Source organism: Salmo trutta, chromosome 16 (genome assembly GCF_901001165.1).
Source record: "Salmo trutta chromosome 16, fSalTru1.1, whole genome shotgun sequence".
In the NCBI taxonomy this organism is placed as follows: domain Eukaryota; kingdom Metazoa; phylum Chordata; class Actinopteri; order Salmoniformes; family Salmonidae; genus Salmo; species Salmo trutta.
The window spans coordinates 26,518,666-26,543,740 of NC_042972.1; the positions used below are offsets into that span (position 1 = coordinate 26,518,666).

General features: G+C 43.6%; 1 protein-coding gene across 5 annotated transcripts in view; it reads right to left on the bottom strand.

Annotated features, from left to right (window-relative positions):
* Window positions 1–14,882: 14,882 nt before the first annotated feature.
* LOC115150409 (engulfment and cell motility protein 2) overlaps window positions 14,883–25,075 on the bottom strand; it is a 33,159-nt gene continuing 22,966 nt past the window's right edge. For all 5 annotated transcript variants that reach the window (XM_029693667.1, XM_029693665.1, XM_029693666.1 and 2 more), the window contains 11 exons: window positions 24,107–24,229; window positions 23,858–23,977; window positions 23,533–23,637; window positions 23,173–23,281; window positions 21,220–21,356; window positions 20,775–20,938; window positions 20,472–20,584; window positions 20,215–20,322; window positions 19,743–19,825; window positions 19,432–19,509; window positions 14,883–16,909 (listed from right to left, as the gene is read on the bottom strand). In XM_029693667.1, coding sequence (XP_029549527.1) covers window positions 16,709–16,909; window positions 19,432–19,509; window positions 19,743–19,825; window positions 20,215–20,322; window positions 20,472–20,584; window positions 20,775–20,938; window positions 21,220–21,356; window positions 23,173–23,281; window positions 23,533–23,637; window positions 23,858–23,977; window positions 24,107–24,229 — 1,341 coding nt within the window. In that variant the 3' untranslated portion in view covers window positions 14,883–16,708. The remainder of the gene's footprint in view (window positions 16,910–19,431; window positions 19,510–19,742; window positions 19,826–20,214; window positions 20,323–20,471; window positions 20,585–20,774; window positions 20,939–21,219; window positions 21,357–23,172; window positions 23,282–23,532; window positions 23,638–23,857; window positions 23,978–24,106; window positions 24,230–25,075) is intronic.

The following is a 25,075-nucleotide window of genomic DNA, read 5'->3' on the forward strand; positions in this document are numbered from 1 at the left end:
TTAGGATCACCACTTTATTTTAAGAATGTGAAATGTCAGAATAATAGTAGAGAATGATTTATTCCAGCATTTATTTCTTTCATCACATTCCCAGTGGGTCAGAAGTTTACATACACTGAATTAGTATTTGGTAGCATTGCCTTTAAATTGTTTAACTTGGGTCAAATGTTTTGGGTAGCCTTCCACAAGCTTCCCACAATAAGTTGGGGGAATTTGGGCCCATTCCTCCTGACAGAGCTCGTGTAACTGAGTCAGGTTTGTAGGCCTCCTTGCTCGCACACGCTTTTTCAGTTCTGCCCACAAATGTTCTATAGAATTGAGGTCTGGGCTTTGTGATGGCCACCCCAATACCTTGACTTTGTTGTCCTTAAGCCATTTTGCCACAACTTTGGAAGTATGCTTGGGATAATTGTTCATTTGGAAGACCCATTTGCAAGCAAGCTTTAACTTCCTGACTGATGTCTTGAGATGTTGCTTCAATATATCCACATAATTTTCCTACCTCATGATGCCATCTATTTTGTGAAGTGCACCAGTCCCTCTTGCAGCAAAGCACCCCCACAACATTGGTAGTAGGATAGCTATACACCCAAGCCTTGATGTAATGGATGACACCAAGAAGCAACTAGCGAAGAAGACTGGGCAGGAAGTGGAGGAGCTGAGCACTCTGCTCCAGGAGGTGAGCCTTGGAGGGAAGTGGTCCCCCTGCACCCCTCCCACATGGACGTGGGGGAAGGATGATGAGTGGCGCCTAGGAGGAACATGCTCATACCAGAACACCCGTGCCAGACCAGTGGAGGTTCCTTGTTTTCCACGCCCTACTGCGCCACCTGGAGGAAGGTGCATGCCTCGTTATCCTGCACAGCGGCATGTAGATGGACCTGGACCAGTGGTGGTCAAAGGAATGAGGTGCCCAACCAGACAGTGAAGGTTGCCCACTATGGGGAAATGGAGCCCTGGGAACTCTACCTTGCCCAGTTTCAGCTAGCTGTGTGGCAAAATAAATGGGATGAAGAGAAAATGGCTATGCAGCTGGTCCTGGAGGGGCGTACGTTACAGGCTCACTAGAACTCAGCTCTGATCAGCGGAGGTACTATACTGCTCTAACTACCACCTTCAGGCAGAGGTTTGGCAGTAGCGACTACAGCAAGAGCATGCGGGGGAAGTTAGCAGGTTGCGAGAGAAATGGAGGTGAAAGCCTTGGTGCCCTGGCTGCAGATATGCGTTATTACACCAGACAAGGGTACCCCAAGTTTGCTACGGCTGATCAAGATTAACTGTCCCTACATGTCTTCCTCCGGGCTTTGACATCAGAGAGGCTCCAATAGTAGGTGCCCCTGGTCACCCCTGCCACCCTGTCTAAGGCCCTGGAAGAAGCGGAAAGAGTGGAAAACATCTTGGGCCCAGAGAGTCGGGTTATCCAAGGACATGGAGGGTAGAAACAGAGGTGGAAACTAACAGTGACTCAGATGAGGTGGTCTGTCAAGCCAAGGTGGCACACCCGCAGTGGACTCCACGACGGTCCACTTCGAGAGGTCAACGCCAGCCTGAGATAATCTGTTTCCACTGTGGCAGGAAAGATCACAACTCTTGTCTCTGTGAATCCCAATCTCACCCCTTGCCCACCCCTGAGTTGACGGGAAAAGCCAGGGGGATGATGAAGTGAGGGGAACATCATCCTAGTTTCCTAACCCCCTCTTTGAGCTGGAATATCATGTTGGTAGTTTGGTCCAGCTCTACCTTCCATGCAGCATCAGCAGTGAGGCCTGCCAGGTGTTGATTGACACCGGTTCCACAATATCCCTTGTTCGGCTTGGCGTTCTTAAAGACATAGTGGGTCCTTCCCCTCTGGGTTGCACCCCTACCTCGGTATGGCTTCTCACTGTGACGGGAGCTTGCAAACATGAAGGGCCGGAGGTCCTTATCGGTGAGAGTCGGCAATGTATTTTTGGAGCACAAGTTCTGGTTGGCCGATATCCAAGATGACTAGGGTTGGATTTCCTCAGTCAAATGGGAGCATGGCTAGATGCTGAAACGCGGAAACTCCAGATGAAAGACTCCGTGATGAGACTTTGGAGCAGTTGAGGAAGACAACGGGAGCCACAGGTGTTTGGGCAGGAATTGGAGACAGACAGCAACACAAAGATCCTTCCCTCAGATGAGAAGGAGCAGGTAAAGCCCCCCAAAGGGGTGACTGTGCCCCAGTAGGTGACCAGAGGCACAGTAGACATACCTTCGGAAGCTACCCGGCTAATTGTGCAGGAACTAGAGCAGAGATGTTTGGAAAGGTTGGAGCCTGAGTAGTGGGATAAGTTGGAACCACTGCTTGCAGAGTTTGTGGATGTCTGTAGCACGAGATGAAGACTGCCAGAGAACCAGCACTCTATCGATACTGGTGACGCAGCACCTATCCATTTGCGGCTCCATCGCTTGCCACTGGCGAAAAGAGAGGTAGAGGAGCAGAAGATCCGGGAGATGGCGGAGACAGGGTTCATCGATCCATCCAACAGCCCAACTTGGGCGGCCCCTGTAGTCCTTGTCAAGAAGAAGGATGGCTCATGGCGTTGAACTATGTGACCAGGAAGGATTCTTATCCCCTCCCATGCATAGATTATTTAATTTTTATTTATTTAACCAGGCAAGTCAGTTAAGAACAAATTCTTATTTACAATGACGGCCTACCCGGCCAAACCGTAACCTGGACAACACTGGGCCAATTGTGCACCACCCTATGGTACTCCCAATCACGGCCGGTTGTAATACAGCCTGGAATCGAACCGGGGTCTGTAGTGACACCTCTAGCACTGAGATGCAGTGCCTTAGACCGCTGCCCACTCAGGAGCCCAAAACTGGACTACATCACAGCGTCACAGTGGTTCAGTTCCCTCGACCTCTGCAGCGGTTATTGGCAAGTAGAGCTTGCCCCTGAAGCCAGGCCGAAAACTGCCTTCTCGATTGGACAAGGACTGTAGCAGTTTACCGTAATGCCCTTCATGCTCTGCAATGCTCCGCCAACCTTTGAGCATCTTATGGAGCAACTGCTGCAAATACTCTGCAAAGCTCCTGCAAAAGAGTGTGGTCTACCTGGATGACGTCCTTGTGCATGTGCTATACTTCCATGGATCTCTTATGAATCTGCATGAGGTTCTACTTGCCATCCGGCAGGCAGGACTCAAGCTCCACCCCAAGTGTCACCTACTGCAGCGGGAGGTCAAGTTCCTAGGCCATGTCGTCGGGGCAGACGGAATCGCAACTGATCCAGCCAAGGTAGTGGCAACCCTCAAGGACCTCTCTCAGTTGAGAAGCTTCGTTGGCCTAGCTTCTTACTAATGGAGGTTCATCAAGGACATTCAAGAGTTCAGTGTGTCAAATCGGAGGGCCTGTTGTCCGGACCTCTGGCAGTCTCTATGGCGGTGCCACAGGGTTCAATTCTGGGGCTGACTCTTTTCTCTGTATATATCAATGATGTCGCTCTTGCTGCTGGTGATTCTCTGATCCACCTCTACGCAGATGACACCATTATGTATACATCTGGCCCTTCTTTGGGCCAGAAAACTAAGTGCATGCTCTTCAACCGATTGCTGCCCGCACCCTCCCGCCCAACTAGTATCACTACTCTGGACGGTTCTGACTTAGAATATGTGGACAACTACAAATACTTAGGTGTCTGGTTAGACTGTAAACTCTCCTTCTAGACTTATATTAAGCATCTCCAATCCAAAATGAAATCTAGAATCGGCTTCCTATTTCGCAACAAAGTCTCCTTCACTCATGCTGCCAAACATACTCTCGTAAACTGACTATCATACCGTTCCTTGACTTCAGCGATGTAATTTACAAAATAGCCTCCAACACTCTACTCAGCAAATTGGATGCAGTCTACCACAGTGCCATCCATTTTGTCACCAAAGCCTCATATACTACCCACCACTGCGACCTGTATGCTCTCGTTGGCTGGCTCTCGCTACATATTCATCGCCAAACCCACTGGCTCCAGGTCATCTATAAGTCTATGCTAGGTAAAGCCCTGCCTTACTCTCAGCTCACTGGTCACCATAGCAACACCCAACCGTAGTACGTGCTCCAGCAGGTATATTTCACTGGTCATCCCCAAAGCCAACACTTCCTTTGGCCGCCTTTCCTTACAGTTCTCTGGTGCCAATGACTGGAATGAATTGCAAAAATCACTGAAGCTGGAGTCTTATATCTCCCTCACTAACTTTAAGCATCAGCTTTCAGATCAGTTGACAGATCACTGTACCTCTACACAGCCAATCTGTGAATAGCACACCCAACTACCTTATCACCATATTGCTATTTATCCTCTTGCTATTTTGCACCCCAGTATCTCTACTTGCACATCATCATCTGCACATCTATCACTCCAGTGTCAATGTTAAATTGTAATTATTTCGCCTCTTTGGCCTATTTATTGCCTTACCTCCCTACTCTTCTACATTTGCCCACACTGTACATATATTTTTCTATTGTGTTATTGACTGTATGTTTGTTTATGTGTAACTCTGTGTTGTTGTTTTTGTCGCAATGCTTTGCTTTATCTTGGCCAGGTCGCAATTGTAAATGAGAACTTGTTCTCAACTGGCCTACCTGGTTAAATAAAGGTGTAATAAATAAAACAATTAAAAAACAGTAGCTAGCCCTCTACACCACCTTACAAACAAGGACCAGCAGTTCGACTGGGACGATGACTACATGGCAGCATTCGCTGAACTACACCAGGCACTTATCAAGGCTTCAGTCCTGGCATACCCCAACCTCCAGCACCCATTCTTTGTGGACACAGATGCCAGAAATGTGGGCATTGGTGCCGTTCTTTCACAGGATGATGTAAATCATCCCGTAATTTTTGTCGGGGAATACTTACCCCTTATGTGGGGGCAATGTAGCTGCGCCAACCTATTAGAGGATCTGGAGGTGCGGCCTTGGGTTAGCTATGTTTGGACAGCTGTGGGTGTAAGTGTCATGCCAGTTCATGTATTATGTTGTACACTGCCAGTTCTGCAGTCTTAAAGGGGTATGGAAACACTTCAGGAAGTAAATCTAAGCAAATTGATGTATTCAATCCACTAATACTAAACATGTGCATTTAACATAAAATATTCAGTATTTCGATTGCCGACAAGGTTAATTTGAGCTATGGTCAGCGCCATTTTAAATTGCCACAGTAATGACTGATGCCAGTGCGTCACTGGCAGGAATCAGCAAATTGTCTGTGGTATTGAGTTTTTGTGCGGAGAGTGAATCGAAGAGAGTGAGGTTAGGGGCGGACAACGAAGATGTAGTAGTAATTGAAATATGAAGTGTATAGCGCCAGGCTGTATGAATTGGCTCCAAAAAAATCCATCGGTAAACTACCATCGGCTGCCCAAGGACACACTTTTGAAGAAGTGGCTCAATGTCCTGAAGAGGAAGGACGTGCCAGCTTGAGCTAGCAGGATCTGCAGACAGCATTTTGTGGAGGCAGACTTCCCGATAAAGGGCCCTTTCGATGCAGCAACCGGGAGTTTCAGAATGGAAAGGAGTCATAGGCCTAAGCCCTCTGCTTGCGCCTCCTTTTTAAATTGAGGGTTATGGAGTAGGGGTTACCGACCGACCAATTTTGTTGGGGGTGTGTTATAGGCCGCCCAAGCAGAATGCATTCAATGAAGGTCTTGAAATTGTGTTGTCAAACTGTAATGATTCCCTGTTGAAGGAAATCATTTTGTTAGGGGATTTCAATAATGATGTCTGCAAAAAGAATAGCCCAACCCACAAAGTATTTATGCACTTTTGTAGATCACTTGCTCTGACCCAAATGATTAAACATCCCACCAGGATATGTGAAACAGTGCAAAGTACAATTGACTTAATATTGGTGTCTGATAAATCTAAAATATCGCAGAGTGGAGTAATAGTATATGGAATCAGTGATCATTTTATTACATTTTGCACAAGGAGGATTTTTAAAGATATATTTAAGTGTCACAAAACCGTTAGAATCAGAGGACTCACAAAATACTGTGTTGAAAAGTTTAGGGAGGAAGTTGATCAAATTGACTGGTCACCTGTGCTAGATAGTGTAGAGGTAGACAGTGCCTGGGAAGCCTTTAAATGTAGATTCCTTGATGTGGTGAATGTGATGGCTCCCATTAGACGGGTCAGGGTAAAGCAGAGATCTAGCCCTTGGTTTAATCATGAGATTCTAGAATCTATCCAAACAAGGAACGAGGCCTTTAAAAAATGTAAGAACTCTCAAGAGCAGCATGATTTTGTCCTATATAAACGTCACAGAAATGAAGCACAAAGGAGGATGGATGAAGCTAAGAGGGGTTACTTTGCTGAGAAAATCATTGAAAACAAAAATGACCCTAAAAAGCTTTGGAAATCATTTAAGGAACTAGGCTGTAGTAGTACTATCAAAAACAAACTAAACAGTATTGGACTGAACATCAAAGGGGAGATGGTATATGAAATAGCAGAGGTTGCCAATGAATTCAACTCTTTTTTTACTTCTGTTGCCTGTAAGCTGGTTAGCAAGCTGCCCACCAGTTCTGGTTTGTATGGAAGCAACCAAGTCAAGAAGTATTATGTAGAGTTAGGGGTTCAGCCAAACTCTTTTTCTTTTGCAATGGTAGCAACAGCCAAAATAGTCAGTATGCTGGCAGAGCTTAAATGCTCCAAAGCCACAGGCCTGGATAATATTCCTGCAAGGTTTCTTATAGATTCTGCTGAGCAAATTGGCCCTTGTATTACACATATCGTTAATCTCTCTCTTGAACAAGGCACCTTTCCCAGGGACATGAAACAAGCTAAAGTTATACCTCTGTATAAGAAGGGGATAAAGTCTGACCCTGGGAATTATAGGCCTGTATCTATCCTCTGTGTAACATCAAAGATCCTGGAGAGAATTGTACATGCGCAAATGTATGAATATGTTAACAAACAGGGTCTAATGTATGATTTTCAGTCAGGTTTTAGAAAAACATACTCCACTGATTCATGTCTACTTTACTTGACTGACTTCATCAGGAAAGAGATTGATGAGGGAAATCTGTGTGGAATGGTACTGCTTGACCTACAGAAGGCCTTTGATACAGTTAATCACTGTCTCCTAATCTCCAAACTGGAGGCACTGGGGTTAAGCAGTATCCCTCTAGGCTGGGTAAAGTCCTATTTATCAGGAAGGGAGCAAGTTGTAGAGGTTAATGGCGTTCCGCAGGGGAGCGTGCTTGGGCCTCTGCTGTTTTTATTGTATATTAACGATATGAAAGATGCTTGTTCTTGCCGTATTTTTCTTTATGCGGATGACTCTACACTTCTGGTGTCTCACAAAAGTAAAACTATGTTGGAGAGCATACTAGGTCATCTGAAATCAGAGTGGAGTTAGGGGGTGAGGTGCTGACTACTAAAACCTCTGTTAGCTACTTGGGATGTATCCTTGATGGAAGCTTGGGAGGTGTGAGCATGGCCAATAAGGTGCTAGGGAAGGTTAATGCCAGGACTAGAAAGTTTTTTGGCTAGAAAGTCCAAGCTGCTTGATAAGGACTCCATGAAAGTGCTAGCTACTGCCCTCATTCAATGCCATTTTGACTATGCTAGTACTTCCTGGTTTGGGGGCTTATCTAAACTTATGAAGGGGAAGCTCCAGATAGCCCAGAATAAGCTGATCAGGGTAGTATTGAAGGTGAGTCCATGTACTCACATAGGCAGGAGCTGCTTTCAGGAACTAAACTGGCTGCCTGTTGAGGCTAGGGTGTCCCAGATTAGACTAGGTTTGGTTTACAGGAGTATTTATGGTCCTGCGCCCAGATATCTAAGTGATTACTTTCCTTGTGTTAGGGATGCACACAATCACAGCACCAGATCAGGTGTTGCTGATGTGTGCTTATACAGGTTCAGGAGTAATGCTGGGAAAGGTACTTTCTTGTATACTGGAGCCTCAGAATGGAATAAGTTGCCTCTGCCTATAAAAACAACATCCTCTCTGGACAGCTTTAAAAATAAAGTAAAAATATGTTTGATGTCATCTGTGCCCATATGAATAACCCCTATGATGTAACTGGAATGATGAGATAGATGTTCTTCTATGTTTTTGTTTAATTATTTCACTGCCATACTGTGTTTGATCTTGTCTAGCCATCTTGTCTCAAGAGGACCACAATGGAAATAAGTCCCAGACTTTATTGTGTGTCATCCTCGATGATTTTATTCATGTGCATGTATGGTTTTTAAGTTTTACGTGTGCTTGTTTTTTTTAAATGGTTTAATTAATAAACTAAACAAGAACAAAAAAATCAACATCGCTTACTTTGGAGTCAAGCAAAAGCGACTGAACAGAGGAGGCGACGCGAGTCATTGTAATGGAGCTGAGGTAACGGTAACCGGTCAGTACTGTTGTTGACTGGGCAAGCGTTAGACACTGGAACACTTTGTTGCAACTCTAGTTGAAAGTAACTATCAATTGCGTCTTAAGTGTTTTGTGTAACACCATCCAGCAAATAATGTTAGCAAGCTACTCAACCGCAACAAAAATTGCAACACAGTTTATCCATGTGCCCCTGTTATTTGGTAACGTTAGTTACTGTATCTAGCTTCCAGCTCAGATAGACAAGTACTGTCATACATTTTGTTGACAGATTCGTTTTTGTAATGTTTTGTTAGCTCCACCTCATTTAGCTAGACTGAAGTAGACATAGCTAATGTTTGCTGAAAATTAAATGTCCCTGGATTTGCTGTGTGTGTGTGGGTGTGTTTGTGTGTGTTGACAAAGTATACAAGACAGGTAGGTTGTTAATGCCAACTGATATATTTGGGTTCAGTTGTCTTAACAAAACGTTTGTTTGTTTTCAGGATGACATCTTCATACCTGAAAATGTTTTAATCCTGGAGGAGACTGTGCAGGAGGCAGAGGTGGTGCATGCAAATAACATGCAAATCCATGTTATTTCTAAGACTATTGTTTATTTCAAGTATATGCAGTGATTCGTGAATATCACTATAGCCTAATAGATGCCTTAATTGTTTTCTACCAACAGGAAAGAACGGTTAGTACAGCATGCTAAACTGACCCCTGGGTGCCAGAGTGTTCCTGTGCTGCGGTGGAAAAGAGGTCTACCGAGACCATCACTAAAGAGCTCAGGCCCAGCTAGATTGCGCTCACGCCCATCAGTATACAACCGAGGCCTGCCCCTCTACGCCCCAGATGGAGCTGACGGAGAGTGAGATCAGTGAAGACCATAACTCGCTATATGAACCTGAGAGCTCAGAATCACAATCATCACAGTGCGAGCCAAGATGTACTATAGGTCACTTTGGGGGAGTGGGATGGTGTTCCGAAAATGGAGAAGGAACAGGCCATTCAACAGCGAATTCAAAGATACACTCATCCATAAAGGGAATCGGAGTGGAATTTTTATTCCTTTCAATGGATGTGTTACCTTGTCCCGGTTCTGCTGTTTCGACTCTCTCTCAACCTATGAATGCTCAGCTATGAAAAGCCAACTGACATTTGCTCCTGAGGGGTTGAACTGTTGCACCCTCTAGTCTATAACCACTGTGGTTATTATTTTAATGTAAAAAAGGCTTTTGTAAAATACATTTGATTTTACGTTTGATTTTACACTACTGTTATTTTTCACTGTCTTTTTACTGTTGTTTTTATTTCTTTACTTTACTTTTCTACTCTACACCTGTTGTATTCTGCACACGTGACAAATAAACTTTGATTTGATTTGATTGTTCGCTGTGCTGGATGCTGTGCACTAACTGTCTGAGTGATAGGTCATTTTTATAGTATCTGTAACATACTTTGGTGTGTATTAAATCTGCATCTTAACTTCTTAAAGTGGCAATCAGCATTAGAAACAATAACAAAGTGTTTCCCTGCTCCTCTTTCGGTAAAAAGCTGAGGGATGAGGCTGGAGAAAAGTAACCACTCAAATTCATAGCAGAGCTATAGATGCAGGGACTGACCATCCATGATATCAACATTGTAATACTGTTTCTATGATCTGTTTCCACTACCATGTACCCAGTTCGCTTTGGATCAAGGCATCTGCTATATGGCATATATTATTAAAGTCTACTTTGACCATGCCATTCCAATTCCTTTCCAATAGATGGCAGCCAAAGCTAGTTGAAGTCACTAGTCTAGCGACAGGGACACGGAATTAGTGCGCACTAAAAGTAGCTTTATCTTCCAATCAAGTTTATTTGGTTACGCTTGAACCTGTTGTTATAGTGGACAAGCTAACTAATACTATTTTTACATGGGGCGCAGGCATTAGGTATATGTCTCAGGCTAGGTTAGATTTACTAAATTAACTGGTTTTATTCAAACTTTTATTCAATGCCTTTGTTTCTGGCTATGCGCGCCTTTAAGAAGAAATGACACACGCAGGGATGAGACGCGGTGTTTCCTTTCCCATTAAAGGGGAAAGGAAACACTATGATTTAGAACGCCAGCTAACTAACTGTTAATCGCCATATTGCAACAATGCAAATGCAGTTAGCTGGCGTTCTAAATCATAGTGTTTCCTTTCCCCTTTAATGGGACTGACATAAGTGCATGTGATACCGAAGAGCCTTTACAGTTCTATTGTTAAGATAGTCACCATTTCGTTACAATATATTCATGCCTAGAATAAAAAACTCCAGGTTTCCGTCATAAGAGTCAATTAAATAAATACATTTTTGGGGGGAAAAACTAATCCTGTGTGAATCGTCCTCTGGAATGATGCACATGCTTGGAAAATAATGATATAACACGGCAAAGAAATGACTTATCAGCATAGAATGCAGCATGTCATCCCATGGGATCTGTCAAGGCAGTGCACAGCAGGAATATCACTGAAATATTATAGTTCCTACACATCACCTTCTATATTCAAACAAAATAGGCCTTTTATTCTTAAGTTAACCTCTCTAGGGTAGGGGGCAGTATTTTCACAGCCGGATGAAAAACATACCCAAATTAAACGGCCTACTACTCGGGCCCAGGAACTAGAATATGCATATTATAAGTAGATTTGGATAGAAAACACTCTGAAGTTTCTAAAACTGTTTGAATGGTGTCTTTGAGTATAACAGAACTCATATGGCAGGCAAAAACCTGAGAAAAATCTAACCAGGAAGTGAGAATGCTGGTGCTTGTAGTCCTTTCAAGTCATTGCCTTTCGAACACACAGTGACTTAGGGTTCATTTTGCACTTCCTAAGGCTTCCACTAGATGTCAACAGTCTTTAGAAAGTTGTTTGAGGCGTCTATGATGAACAGAGAGCGAACAGAGGAAGTTGGAAGTTGTTGACTCAGGAAGGTACTGGCGTTCATTGGCGCGCATTCACATGAAAGGTAGCTGTGTTCCAAAACGTTTTTCAAGACAATGGAATCGTCCGGTTGGAATATTATTGAAGTTCTAAGTGATAAAGGCCCTAAAGATTGATGCTATACAACGTTTGACATGTTTGAACGAACGTAAATATAACTTTTTTTTACTTTTCGTCGTGACATTTTCCGCGCGCTTCCTACACTTGGAGTAGCTAACTGAACGCGCTAACAACAAGGAGCTATTTGGACATAAATTGTGGAGTTTATCAAACAAAACAACATTTATTGTGGACCTGGGAATCCTGGAAGTGCCTTCTGATGAAGATCATCAAAAGTGAATATTTCTAATGCTATTTATGATTTTAGATGACTCCAAAATGGTGGGTATCTGTATTGCCTAGTGTATTTTTCTGAGCGCAGTACTCAGATTATTGCAAAGTGTGCTTTCCTCGTGAAGGTTTTTTGAAATCTGTCACAGCGTTTGCATAAAGGAGATGTTCATCTATAATTCTTTGAATAACAGTTTAATATTTTATCAACGTTTATGGTGAGTATTTTTGTAAATTGTTGTGCTGATTCACTGGCAGTATTGGAGGCAAAATATTTTCTGAACATCACGCGCCAATGTAAAATGGGGTTTATGGATATAAATATGAACTTGATCGAACAGAAAATGCATGTATTGTGTAACATGATGTCCTAGGAGTGTCATCTGATGAAGATCGTCAAAGGTTAGTGCATAATTTTAGCTGGTTTTCTGTTTTTTGTGATGCCTGTCCTTGCTAGGAAAATGGCTGTGTGCTTTTTCTTGTGTTGGAACTGTCCTAACATAATATAACTTTATGCTTTCGCCATAAAGCCTTTTTGAAATCAGACAATGTGGTTACATTAAGGAGACGTGTACCTTTAAAATGGTGTAAAATAGTCCTTTGATTGAGAACTTTGAATTATGACATTTTGTGGTTTTGAATGTGGCGCTCTGATTTTTCACTGGCTGTTGAATAGTGTGAACCGTGGGTCGTCCCACCTGCCCAAGAGAGGTTAATGAGCAAATGCAAAGCTTCATGCACATGCCAGTCCTCTCTAGAACGCAATATTAGTTTTCCTAGTAGGACTCGCAATAATGAGGTGGTGTGTACATGTGCGCAGAGAGTCGAGCAAGAGCCAGCTCCTTCGATTTCAACCACAGGAGTCAGAGTTGACCCCAAAAACCCTGGAGTCCTTCACCCCTTACCATGACAACCCCGGGTTGTCTAATGTTGGTGGGGCATGTTTTGATGATACTCCTGAATCACTATGATCAATAAAAACAAACATTGAGTGTACTTTTAATAAAGCTGAGATTTACTTCAAAGTGCATTTGCGTACAGCCTTTGCTTACAGTCTTTTCTTACAGTCATTGCTTTCAGCCTTTGCTTACAGCCTTACACAACAACACATCTGCCACGCTGATCCTCAACACGGGCCCCTTGGGGGTGCATGCTAAGTCCCCCCTGTACTCCCTGTTCACCCATAACTGTGTGGCCAAGCATGACTCCAACACCATCGTTAAGTTCACTGACGACACAACGGCGGTAGGTCTGATCACCGACAACGATTTGACAGCCTATTGGGAGGAGGTTTGGCAGCTGCTCGGGTTCCAACCGCAAGGCGCTGCTGAGGGTAGTGCGTACAGCCCAGTACATCACTGGGGCCAAGCTTCCTTCCATCCAGGACCTATATACCACGCGGTGTCAGACGAGGCCCTAAAAATTGCCAAAGACTCCAGCCTCCCTAGTCATAGGCTGTTCTCTCTGCTACCACATGGCAAGAGGTACCGGAGCGCCAAGTCTAGGTCCAAAAGGCTTCTTAACAGCTTCTACCCCAAGCTATAAGACTGCTGAATGGCTGATCAAATGGCTACCCGAACTATTTGCATTGACCCCCCCCCCCCCTTTTTTTTAGGCTGCTGCTACTCACTGTTTACTATCTATTATCAATGCAGTCACTTTACAACTACCTACATGTACATATTACCTCAATTACCTTGACTAACCTGTACCCCCGCACACTGACTCTGTACCGGTACCCCATGTATATAGCATCGTTATTGTTATTTTATTATTGCTCTTTTATTTTTTACTTTAGTTTATTTAGTAAATATTTTTCTTAAAACTGCATTGTTGGTTAAGGCCTTGTAAGTAAGCATTTCATGGTAAGGTATTCGGCGCGTTTGACAAATAAAATTAGATTTGTTTTGTTTCAGATCTACACATGTGCCTACGGAGTAGAGGTTAGGGTTTCTTCTAGACAGGACAGAGCATAACTACTGGCCCAATAAACACATGCCCTAGAGCTATCCCTTATTAGGACAGTGGTTAGGAGGACGTTGATGGAATATTCTCCTAACCCACCGAAAACTGGACACAATGTTCTTGCAACGTTCCCATGAAACGTGTCTAGAACATTCATATCTTAAATCATAAGAACATGAACCCACGTTCTGGGTATGTTTTGATATTTGACATTAAGGGAATGGTCTCTAGGAAACATTCCATGCACATCAGGAAACATACCTATGAAAACGTTAACGACCTAATGAGACTCTTGAGGGAATGTTCTCTAAAGTTGTGGGAACGTTTGTTACCTGTGTACCAAGCCTAAAATGTCTGTACTAACGTATTTCACTTCAACCCATGCCAGATATTCCTCCGGTTGTGTAATGGTGGACAAGAACTGTAACCTGATGGATGGCAACCTGGGAAATATCTTTACAAGCAAGAAAATCTAACAAAAGGTGAGTCAGATAATTTAACACTGTTGAAGTTCCTTTAAAAGTACCATCATGTGCCAGTTATGCCAGTATTTAATGGCCAACAAATATAATTTGTAGATGTCAAATTTCAAACTGGAGAATGAGGTTATGAAGCTAAATCCGTTACATAGAGAAGCAACACATTTCTACTTGATTTCATCTTTCTCTAGATGGAAGAATGCAGTAATCAGCTGGGCGTCCCAATGAACTGCATCCTTCCCCTAAAGGACTACGATAAGGAGGGAGATGTAAATGAGGATGTAGATGTGCTGCTGCTGAAACCTATCCTCCAAATCACACATTTTGCGAAGGACTACATATGGGACCTTCAACACCAGGAGAGTTGCACTCTAAATGGAGCTTGATGTGGTGTACTGTTAATAACACCAAGTTGTGTCAAACTGCTTTTGAAAACATTTTGGCATTTCCAGTTTGCCTTGGATGTATTGCATCTTTTTTGCTGTACTATAACTTGTCTTTTGATAAGAGAACCAGTTAAATTAGTTCATTGAAATGTATTGGTCAATTTTGAATTCTTCACAAAGATAATTGATACATTATGAATTATTTCTAAAGATAACTGATGAAATGAGGTATTATACTGTACAACATTGACTACAGTTTTGTTTAGTCGATCCTGTAGTAGATGACTGACTCTCCAATACAATGTAGAGGAGTCAATAAACTTGGATACATGCAGATATACAGTAAACACGTGTGAAAAGCTAAAGACAATTTAAAAACCCTCTTTTCCAGGCCAAAATACCATACCAGTTTAGCTTTGTATTTATTCACACAAAACACTTTTTTTAATAAGGCAACACAATATATACAGACAATGATTTATATATGAATACCATATTTCAATTTAAAGTTATTTCGTGACAAACATGTCATTCAGTACCAGCACTAGCCTGAACACAGTCATGGTTTAGCAAGTCCTGTAAAAGAGTACCAGATGCTAAAGCCTCTTCAAAAGTCTCCTTATTGTTGGTGTCCATTAGAAACCCCACTTGGTTCAATGTGGAATTTTGTAGAATTCTCTAAGCAGCTACAAGCTTTTGAAAGTGATGTCTCTTACATAACATCCCTTTCCGATTGTGTACTATGAACAATGGGACATCAAATATCAAGACCCAGAACCCTTTTCCAAAGGAATGACTCAGAACAGAAACACTTTTGTTGAAATAACTTCCAATACAAGACCACTAAATCCTATTAATTTACGTACAGCGCAACCAAACTCCAATAGCATATACTGAGCACATTTCTTGTTACTTTCATTAGCTGTGTAAGATACAACAAAAACATATCCGTTATTGAACATCTTGATCATTGAGGATTCATGTTAGAGACATTTTGGCAATCTCCTGACCTACTAATACCAGAGAATATGACGGATGACTTCAGAGTGCTTGCATGGTGAAAGCTCCATTTCTTTAGTGTAAACCATCTCCACATACAGATTGCTATTTGGCAACTGGGACTATACAAAGTAGAATAATTATAGAAGAAAAACATGTGACAAGCCTACAAATGGCTTACTGCTTGATCTGAGAGTTCTGTCAGTTGCAGAGAACAGAGTGTGATACCTAGCTTATTAGTCTTTCTCAATATTTCTCAATAACCACGTCACGGAAGTCAAATTAGTAGGTTGCTAGAAAGTTAGTGTTCCTTCTCTTCACAATCATTTACAAAAATATAATTATATTGTGCATAACAAACATCAATAATATAGATTAGTACTGAATGAGAAGATGAGAGGACATGGAGAGTGACTTGAAAACAACACCTTGGCCCATGAAGTACCAGTTCAAACCACACCTGGGTTCAAATGCTTCTGTATTTCATTATTTGCTATTTATATACTTGTGTTTGAGTATTTTCAAATAATGTGGCTTGAATCAACTACTTATATTGGAAGTCTACTATGAGAGTATTTTCAAGTACTTATTTCAAATACTATTTTCAAATACCTGGGTTAAATGCATGGGAGTGTATTTAAGTCAGTGCATTTGAGATTCGTCAAATACATGCCAATACGTTCCAAGTGTATTTCCAAATATATTCCAATATTGAAGTACTTGTCTTTTCAAATAAAAAATATCTGAATATTTACTTTGAAATGTATGTGAAAGTAATTGAGATATTTGGAATAGTATTTGAACCCAGGTCTCGTTCAAACAGATCTGGTTCTGTTGTTATGCATGAAGCAATAGTAGGGCTCAGCTGTAACTGTTCAAAACACACAGAGCTTCTTTTCACACATACAGTTGATAAGGCCATGAAATGATGTGTTACAAAACAAAATGTTAAGGTTTTTAATAAAGCTCATATCATAATAGTGATTTAAATACGATGGTACACTTATTGGTAGTACCCTGCCTGGATTATGTGGGCAGTTGGATTTCAGAGCATTAGACAAGTGACGTTGAGTTCAAGATGTAGTGGTTACGGGGATGTGTGTGGTTTTCTTGTCTTACTATACATAAACGCACACTCGCAATTATGTCCACCCACAGACACACTACAGTCTTTCTCTCACTCATACATATGTAAACACAAACAGGCCTTCCACACACACACTTCTCAGCCGTAGTTGTAGGTGAAGTTGTAAGTGCTGGGCTCCTTTGGCACGGGGGGAGGGGCTTCGGGTATGGTGATGTTCTCCAGGTCCAGGAGGCGGAGCTTCATCTCCATGGAGATGAGCGTGTCCAGATCGCTGCGTGTGAGGTCACTGCCCATCTCTCGCCCCAACAACGCACACAGCCCATCAGTCCAGATACAGTACTGCTCCATGCACAAGCAGGCAGGCAGGAACACACACACACAAAGCAGACAGCGAGCACAGGTCAGATAACATACAGTACATTTGCAATACACTCACATACAGTTGAAGTCGTAAGTTAACATACACTTAGGTTGGAGTCATTAAAACTCGTTTTTCAACCACTCCACAAATTTCTTGTTAACAAACTATAGTTTTGGCAAGTCGGTTAGGACATCTACTTTGTGCATGACATGTCATTTTTCCAACAATCGTTTACAGACAAATTTCACTGTACCACAATTCCAGCAGTTTTCATACACTAGCAGGCTGACTACACCGCTCGCGCACGCTGCAAAATACATTTAGAAATCTATGTTATTCAATTATTGCACCCACACTGCTCGCGCGCCAATGAGCGTCTGCGTTGCCAAGGGCTAAAATAGAAATCAGTTCTATTTCTGACGCAGATCGCACTGCAAGTTTTGCCTTTCCCATCTCATTGGTTTATAGAAGCAGGTACCCACGTGCCATCTCCTCATTGGTTATACCCACGTGGGGGACTGAAAGACGAATGAGGTCAGTGGCGGTAATGCACCTAATTTATGAAAGTTGCCAATCATAATATAAAGTCAAGAGAAGAAAAAGCCTGAAAGGAGGAGAGATGACTAGAAACGATTCAGTTGACCGTTTTATGTGTGGATTAATTGGCGGCGTAGAGGACCTTGTGTATTTCAGGTAAAATAACAACTCAATGTTTATATCCCAGGACAAATTAGCTAGCAACAGCAAGCTAGCTAAATAGGACAAATTAGCTAGCAAGTGCAAGCTAACTAGCTAAATTGCCATAAACGTTTAATGCTTTTCGACCTGTCCCCAAATTAATATAATTGGTTCAGAGTTTGTTCTGATACATTAACCTGTGTGTCCTGATCGCGTTTGGTGTGGTGGGACAAAAAATACATTTATGCACGATGGCGCACGCGCGCAGCCGGTTTGGGTTCCGTGTAGGTTGACTGTGCCTTTCAACAGCTTGGAAAATTCCAGAAAATGATGTCATGGCGTCAGAAGCTTCTGATAGGCTAATTGACATCATTTGAGTCAATTGGTGGTGTACCTGTGGATGTATTTCAAGGCCTACCTTCAAACTCAGTGCCTCTTTGCTTGACATCATGGGAAAATCAAAGGAAATCAGCCAAGAAATCAGCCAAACACCTGAAGGTACCACGTTCATCTGTACAAACAATAGTACGCAAGTATAAACAACATGGGACCACGCAGGCGTCATACTGCTCAGGAAGGAGACGCGTTCTGTCTCCTAGAGATGAACGTACTTTGGTGTGAAAAGTGCAAAACAAACCCAGAACAGCAGCAAAGGACCTTGTGAAGATGCTGGAGGAAACAGGCACAAAATAATCTATATACACAGTAAAACGAGTCCTATATCGACATAGCCTGAAAGGCCGCTCAGCAAGGGAGAAGCCACTGCTCCAAAACCGCCATTAAAAAAACAGACTACGGTTTACAACTGCACATGGGGTCATAGATAGTACTTTTTGAAGAAATGTCCTCTGGTCTGAAAACAAAAATAGAACTGTTTGACCATAATGACCATCGTTATGTTTGGAGGAAAAAGGGGGAGACTTGCAAGCCGAAGAACACCATCCCAACCATGAAGCACGGGGGTGGCAGCATCATGTCGTGGGGGTGCTTTGCTGCAGGAGGGACTGGTGCGCTTCACAAAATAGATGGCATCATGAGGTAGGAAAATTATGTGGATATATTGAAGCAACATCAGTCAGGAAGTTAAAGCTTGGTCGCAAATGGTTCTTCCAAATGGACAATGACCCCAAGCATACTTCCAAAGTTGTGGCAAAATGGCTTAAGGACAACAAATTCAAGGTATTGGAGTGGCCATCACAAAGCTCTGACTTCAATCCTATAGAACATTTGTGGGCAGAACTGAAAAAGCGTGTGCGAGCAAGGAGGCCTACAAACCTGACTCAGTTACATCAGCTCTGTCAGGCGGAATGGGCCAAAATTCACCCAACTTATTGTGGGAAGCTTGTGGAAGGCTACCCAAAACATTTGACCCAAGTTAAACAATTTAAAGGCAATGCTACCAAATACTAATTCAGTGTATGTAAACTTCTGACCCACTGGGAATGTGATGAAAGAAATAAAAGCTTACATAAATCACTCTCTACTATTATTCTGACATTTCACAGGACGAAATGTCAGGAATTGTGAAAAACTGAGTTTAAATGTACATTTACATTTACATTTCAGTCATTTAGCAGACGCTCTTATCCAGAGCGACTTACAGTAGTGAATACAGTTCATACATTTCATTTCATGCATTTTTTTTGTTTGTTTTGTTTTGTTCTGGCCCCCCATGGGAATCGAACCCACAACCCTGGCGTTGCACACACCATGCTCTACCAACTGAGCCACAGGGAATGGCTAAGGTGTATGTAAACTTCCGACTTCAACTGTACATGTCTTCAGAGTTGTATTTATTCTGGGGATAAAACGGGTTGCTTACCTCGTATTTGTTGGGAGCCACAAAGTTGAGGTTTTCATCAGGATCGTACAGGATGGAGAAGGCCTGCTCCAACACCTCCTACACACAGAACAGAGTGCACATTTCATGTCCACAACTCTAATATGAACCGCATGCACTAGAATGACTAGATATTCCATGGACGGACCCTGATCAAAAGTAGTGCACTATAAAAGGGAACAGGTTGCCATTTGGGACACAATCCATAACCATTGAGATGAATAAGAGAAAGGGCTAGTAGTTACATATCAGTCTTACTAACAGGCCTGCCCTCTGCTGGTAGGCTACAGTACCTTATTTTGTTTCAGTGCACTCTTCTCTTTCATGTGGGGACAGTCCTTCCCCGTCACCACTGACTTGATATCAGACACGGGGACTGAAGGGGAAGATTAGAAAGAGCAGGAAATTAAAAAGAGATGAAACAGGCATGTATCTAGGTCAGCCACTGCACAGTTCCACGGCTCTAGGCGTGATGTGGATCAGTCCGTTTTAAGACTTGATTGTTTGCCATCCATATCTGTGCAATATCAGCTCAGAGATAGACTGAGAACAACATGAGGTGTGGCTTATGCCTAAAAAAAACTACAACTGAAGCCTACAACAGACCTCAGAGCTGATGCCTTTCCATGTGCTTTGAGACTTCACCTGATGAGCTTTAAGATAGACAACCTCACTCAAATCTTAAATAGTCATGATTGCACAGGACACTGAGAGCCATCACTGTAGAGTCAGTGGGAGACAGAGGGCTGTAGCCTGAAGACTCACTCTTGTCGGTGAGCAGCTCAAAAGGCACTTCCCCCTGGGGAGACTCGTCCAGATCTCCATAGTGCAGCACCTTGTGGTTCAGAGACAGGCGGCAGAACCAGAACTTCTCTGAGGACAAAACAAAGGACAAAGTTAGGAATAAAGACAAAGGTAGTGATCAGTCCTTTGAAGTAAATCAACAGTAAGAAAATATTTGTATTAAAACTCCAGGCAAATGCTGACATATTTGTTATTGTGCATGTGTGTAAGGTTCTCACCTTGTCTGCGGCGGTTGCCAAGCTTGCGGAAGCAGCTTCCCTCACACAGGCGGTTCAGTCGCTGTTGCTTAATCAGCTCCAGTATCTCTGGCTGGATCCTCTCACGCAGTTCACTGCAACACACACACACACACACACACACACACACACACACACACACAGTAGGTCTCATAGTATTGAACAGCAACCAAGACAAGACTCAGGCAAGGCTAAAATAATAACATGATGGGTTAAGAAGCCAAACACGGAGGCAGGCTAATCTGATTGCCAAAGTCAAAGAGTTAACGTGGATGTGGGACTGACATGATGGGTGGTGACTGGAAGTCGTCCTGGCTCATCCTCTCTGACTGGCGCAGACGCAGGATCTCAGAGTAGCTGAGGCCTCGTAGTTTCCCTTTAAGCTGGTCCAGGGACGAGGGCTTCATAGCCAGAGTCCGGGTGATCTGCTCCCGAACCACCTGCATCACCTGGCCAACCAAGGGTTAGCAACACAATGGATTACCAACCACAGCCAACCACGCATCAGAGCCAATGGCTACATCCAAATTTCCAGAAATTTCCAGTAGTGTACACTTTAAAAGCATAGGATTGGTGTAAGCATTGGTTGGAGGGAGTTTCTACATTGTTAAATCCATACGAGAAAGTGTGCAAGTGCACACTTCCGGACAAGGGTGGAGAATTGTGACTCAGCCTATGCGGTTCAGAGATTCTGTGGTGGTCAAAGGTCTCTAGGTGGTTGAACTCTGACCTTGTTGAAGTCCTCAGCCGTGGCCCTCATCTCCTTCCAGGTCTTGTTGAGCAGTTGGATGCAGACGCAGAAGAACTCCTCCCACGCCCGGTCGTGAGTAAAGAACATGGGGTGGTAGTCGTTGCAGCCCTCATTGGCTGGAGAGAGGGAACACACACACAGTGGACGCTTATTATAACACGTGGTTGTCATGAACAGAATGAATCAGTTATCCCTCTGACGATACATGTACAACAGAACTCATGAGGTTGGCCATTCTGATTAGCTTGGAAAGCTCCAAACAGATTGAGGCTTGCTTGAATGCCATGTCAGCCGTAAAGCCATCTGTGATCCTTGACCGCTGGCTACGTCCCTTCCGTCTTCAAGAGAGCGAGAGTTGCACCCCTTCTCAAAAAACCTACACTCGATCCCTCCGATATCAACAACTACAGACCAGTATCCCTTCTTTCTTTTCTCTCCAAAACTCTTGAACGTGCCGTCCTTGGCCAGCTCTCCTGCTATCTCTCTCAGAATGACCTTCTTGATCCAAATCAGTCAGGTTTCAAGGCTGGTCATTCAACTGAGACTGCTCTTCTCTGTGTCACAGAGGCTCTCCGCACTGCTTAAGCTAACTCTCTCTCCTCTGCTCTCATCCTTCTAGACCTATCTGCTGCCTTTGATACTGTGAACCATCAGATCCTCCTCTCCACCCTCTCCGAGTTGGGTATCTCCGTCGCGGCTCACTCTTGGATTGCGTCCTACCTGGCAGGTCGCTCTGACCAGGTGGCGTGGCGAGAATCCGTCTCCGCACCACGTGCTCTCACCACTGGTGTCCCCCAGGGCTCAGTTCTAGGCCCTCTCCTATTCTCGCTATACACCAAGTCACTTGGCTCTGTCATATCCTCACATGGTCTCTCCTATCATTGCTATGCAGACGACACACAATTAATCTTCTCCTTTCCCCCTTCTGATAACCAGGTGGCGAATCGCATCTCTGCATGTCTGGCAGACATATCAGTGTGGATGACGGATCACCACCTCAAGCTGAACCTCGGCAAGACGGAGCTGCTCTTCCTCCCGGGGAAGGACTGCCCGTTCCATGATCTCACCATCACGGTGGACAACTCCATTGTGTCCTCCTCCCAGAGTGCTAAGAGCCTCGGCGTGACCCTGGACAACACCCTGTCGTTCTCCGCTAACATCAAGGCGGTGACCCGATCCTGTAGGTTCATGCTATACAACATTCGCAGAGTACGACCCTGCCTTACACAGGAAGCGGCGCAGGTCCTAATCCAGGCACTTGTCATCTCCAGTCTGGATTACTGCAACTCCCTGTTGGTGGGGCTCCCTGCCTGTGCCATTAAACCCCTACAACTCATCCAGAATGCCGCAGCCCGTCTGGTGTTCAACCTTCCCAAGTTCTCTCGCGTCACCCCGCTCCTCCGCACACTCCACTGGCTTCCAGTTGAAGCTCGCATCTGCTACAAGACCATGGTGCTTGCCTACGGAGCTGTGAGGGGAACGGCACCTCCGTACCTTCAGGCTCTGATCAGGCCCTACACCCAAACAAGGGCACTGCGTTCATCCACCTCTGGCCTGCTGGCCCCCCTACCTCTGAGGAAGCACAGTTCCCGCTCCGCCCAGTCAAAACTGTTCGCTGCTCTGGCACCCCAATGGTGGACCAAGCTCCCTCACGACGCTAGGACAGCGGAGTCAATCACCACCTTCCGTAGACACCTGAAACCCCACCTCTTTAAGGAATACCTGGGATAGGATAAAGCAATCCTTCTAACCCCCCCCCCCAAAAAAAAGATATAGATGCACTATTGTAAGTGGTTGTTCCACTGGATATCATAAAGTGAATCCACCAATTTGTAAGTCGCTCTGGATAAGAGCGTCTGTTAAATGACGTAAATGTAAATGTAATGTAAATGTGTTGAGTCCATGTATGAGAAGTGGGAGCATTGTACTCACGCAATTCTCCCACTTGTAGTATCTCACACAGCATTCGGGTGAGCTCGATGGCACAGCGTCCGAAGGGACACTCGTGTTTGTCCTCGCGGCTGCTGTTCTCTAGAACAATCTGATGTGAGAAACACACACACAATGGTCACACTTGGGAAAACTGAATTTCGACCATTTGAAATTTTTTATTACTTTTTCAGATTTGTTTTGTAGAAAACCTTGTGGTACAGGCTGCGTCTCAAATGGCAAGCTATTCCCTACATAGTGCACTACTTTTGACCAGGACCCTGGTCAAAAGTAATGCACTATAGGTAAAAAGTAGTGCCCTATATAGGGAACGGGTACCAATTGTGAAGCACACAGACTCACCCTGATGTAGGTGTCCTGGTGCAGCTTGGCCAGGTAGAGCATGTTGTCCAGGGCCAGCATGCCTGGAGGGGTCTGAGTGAAGTCCATGGCAGGGTTCACATGGTTCTGGAGCGACAACCGACATGAGAGTCAATGACACAGACAGACCATAACTCCTCCTAACAACTCCTCTAGAGAGCAGCAGCTGTACCAATCCAAACAACACCTCTACAGAAGCAAACAATCCCTTTATGACCCCAAACAATCACTTTAATACATCCACACACTCCAACTCAACACCCCTAGAGAGCTATACAGATGAAAACAACCCACTAGCTGGACTCACAGTGAAGCCCAGCATCTTGTAGTCCTTGGTGTACATGGCCTTTCTCTTCTCCGTGCCACTAGGGTCATTCTCCCCATCAAACGCAATCCTGCGCAGCTCAAAAATGATGTCCCTCTGGGCCTGGAGATGGATGAGGGCAGAACATAAAAACATCAAATCGGTATGAATAGGGCTAAAAGGGTTCAGCTTAAAGATTCAGGGTATGCAAAACCAGAAAATACCGCTTCTGTTAGTTTCTGGTCATTTTACCTGGTCACTGGGATCCATCTTGGTCATCATCCGTTCTTCCAGAAGGTTAAAGGTAAGCACCTGCAGCACGTACAGCTGGTGTGCCATCTCAGCTTTGATAGGTCGGTTGCCTCGGATAACATGCTGTGAAAGATGACACATATATTAGGAGTTCTGGATCTGTACTGTTTAGAAAGCATCACGTTATTATGAAGGGCTGTTTAGAAAGCATCACGTTATTATGAAGGGCTGTTTAGAAAGCATCACATTATTATGAAGGGCTGTTTAGAAAGCGTCACATTATTATGAAGGGCTGTTTAGAAAGCATCACGTTATTATGAAGGGCTGTTTAGAAAGCATCACGTTATTATGAAGGGCTGTTTAGAAAGCATCACGTTATTATGAAGGGCTGTTTAGAAAGCGTCACGTTATTAAGAAGGGCTGTTAAAGCGTCACGTTATTAAGAAGGGCTGTTTAGAAAGCTTCAAGTTATTATGAATGGCTGTTTAGAAAGCGTCACATTATTAAGAAGGGCTGTTTAGAAAGCTTCAAGTTATTATGAAGGGCTGTTTAGAAAGCGTCACGTTATTAAGAAAGGCTGTTTAGAAAGCATCATGTTATTATGAAGGGCTGTTTAGAAAGCATCACATTATTATGAAGGGCTGTTTAGAAAGCATCACGTTATTATGAAGGGCTGTTTAGAAAGCGTCACGTTATTATGAAGGGCTGTTTAGAAAGCGTCACGTTATTATGAAGGGCTGTTTAGAAAGCATCACATTATTATGAAGGGCTGTTTAGAAAGCATCACGTTATTATGAAGGGCTGTTTTTAGAAAGCATCACGTTATTATGAAGGGCTGTTTAGAAAGCATCACGTTATTATGAAGGGCTGTTTAGAAAGCATCACGTTATTAAGAAGGGCTGTTAAGAAAGCGTCACGTTATTAAGAAAGGCTGTTAAAGCGTCACGTTATTAAGAAGGGCTGTTTAGA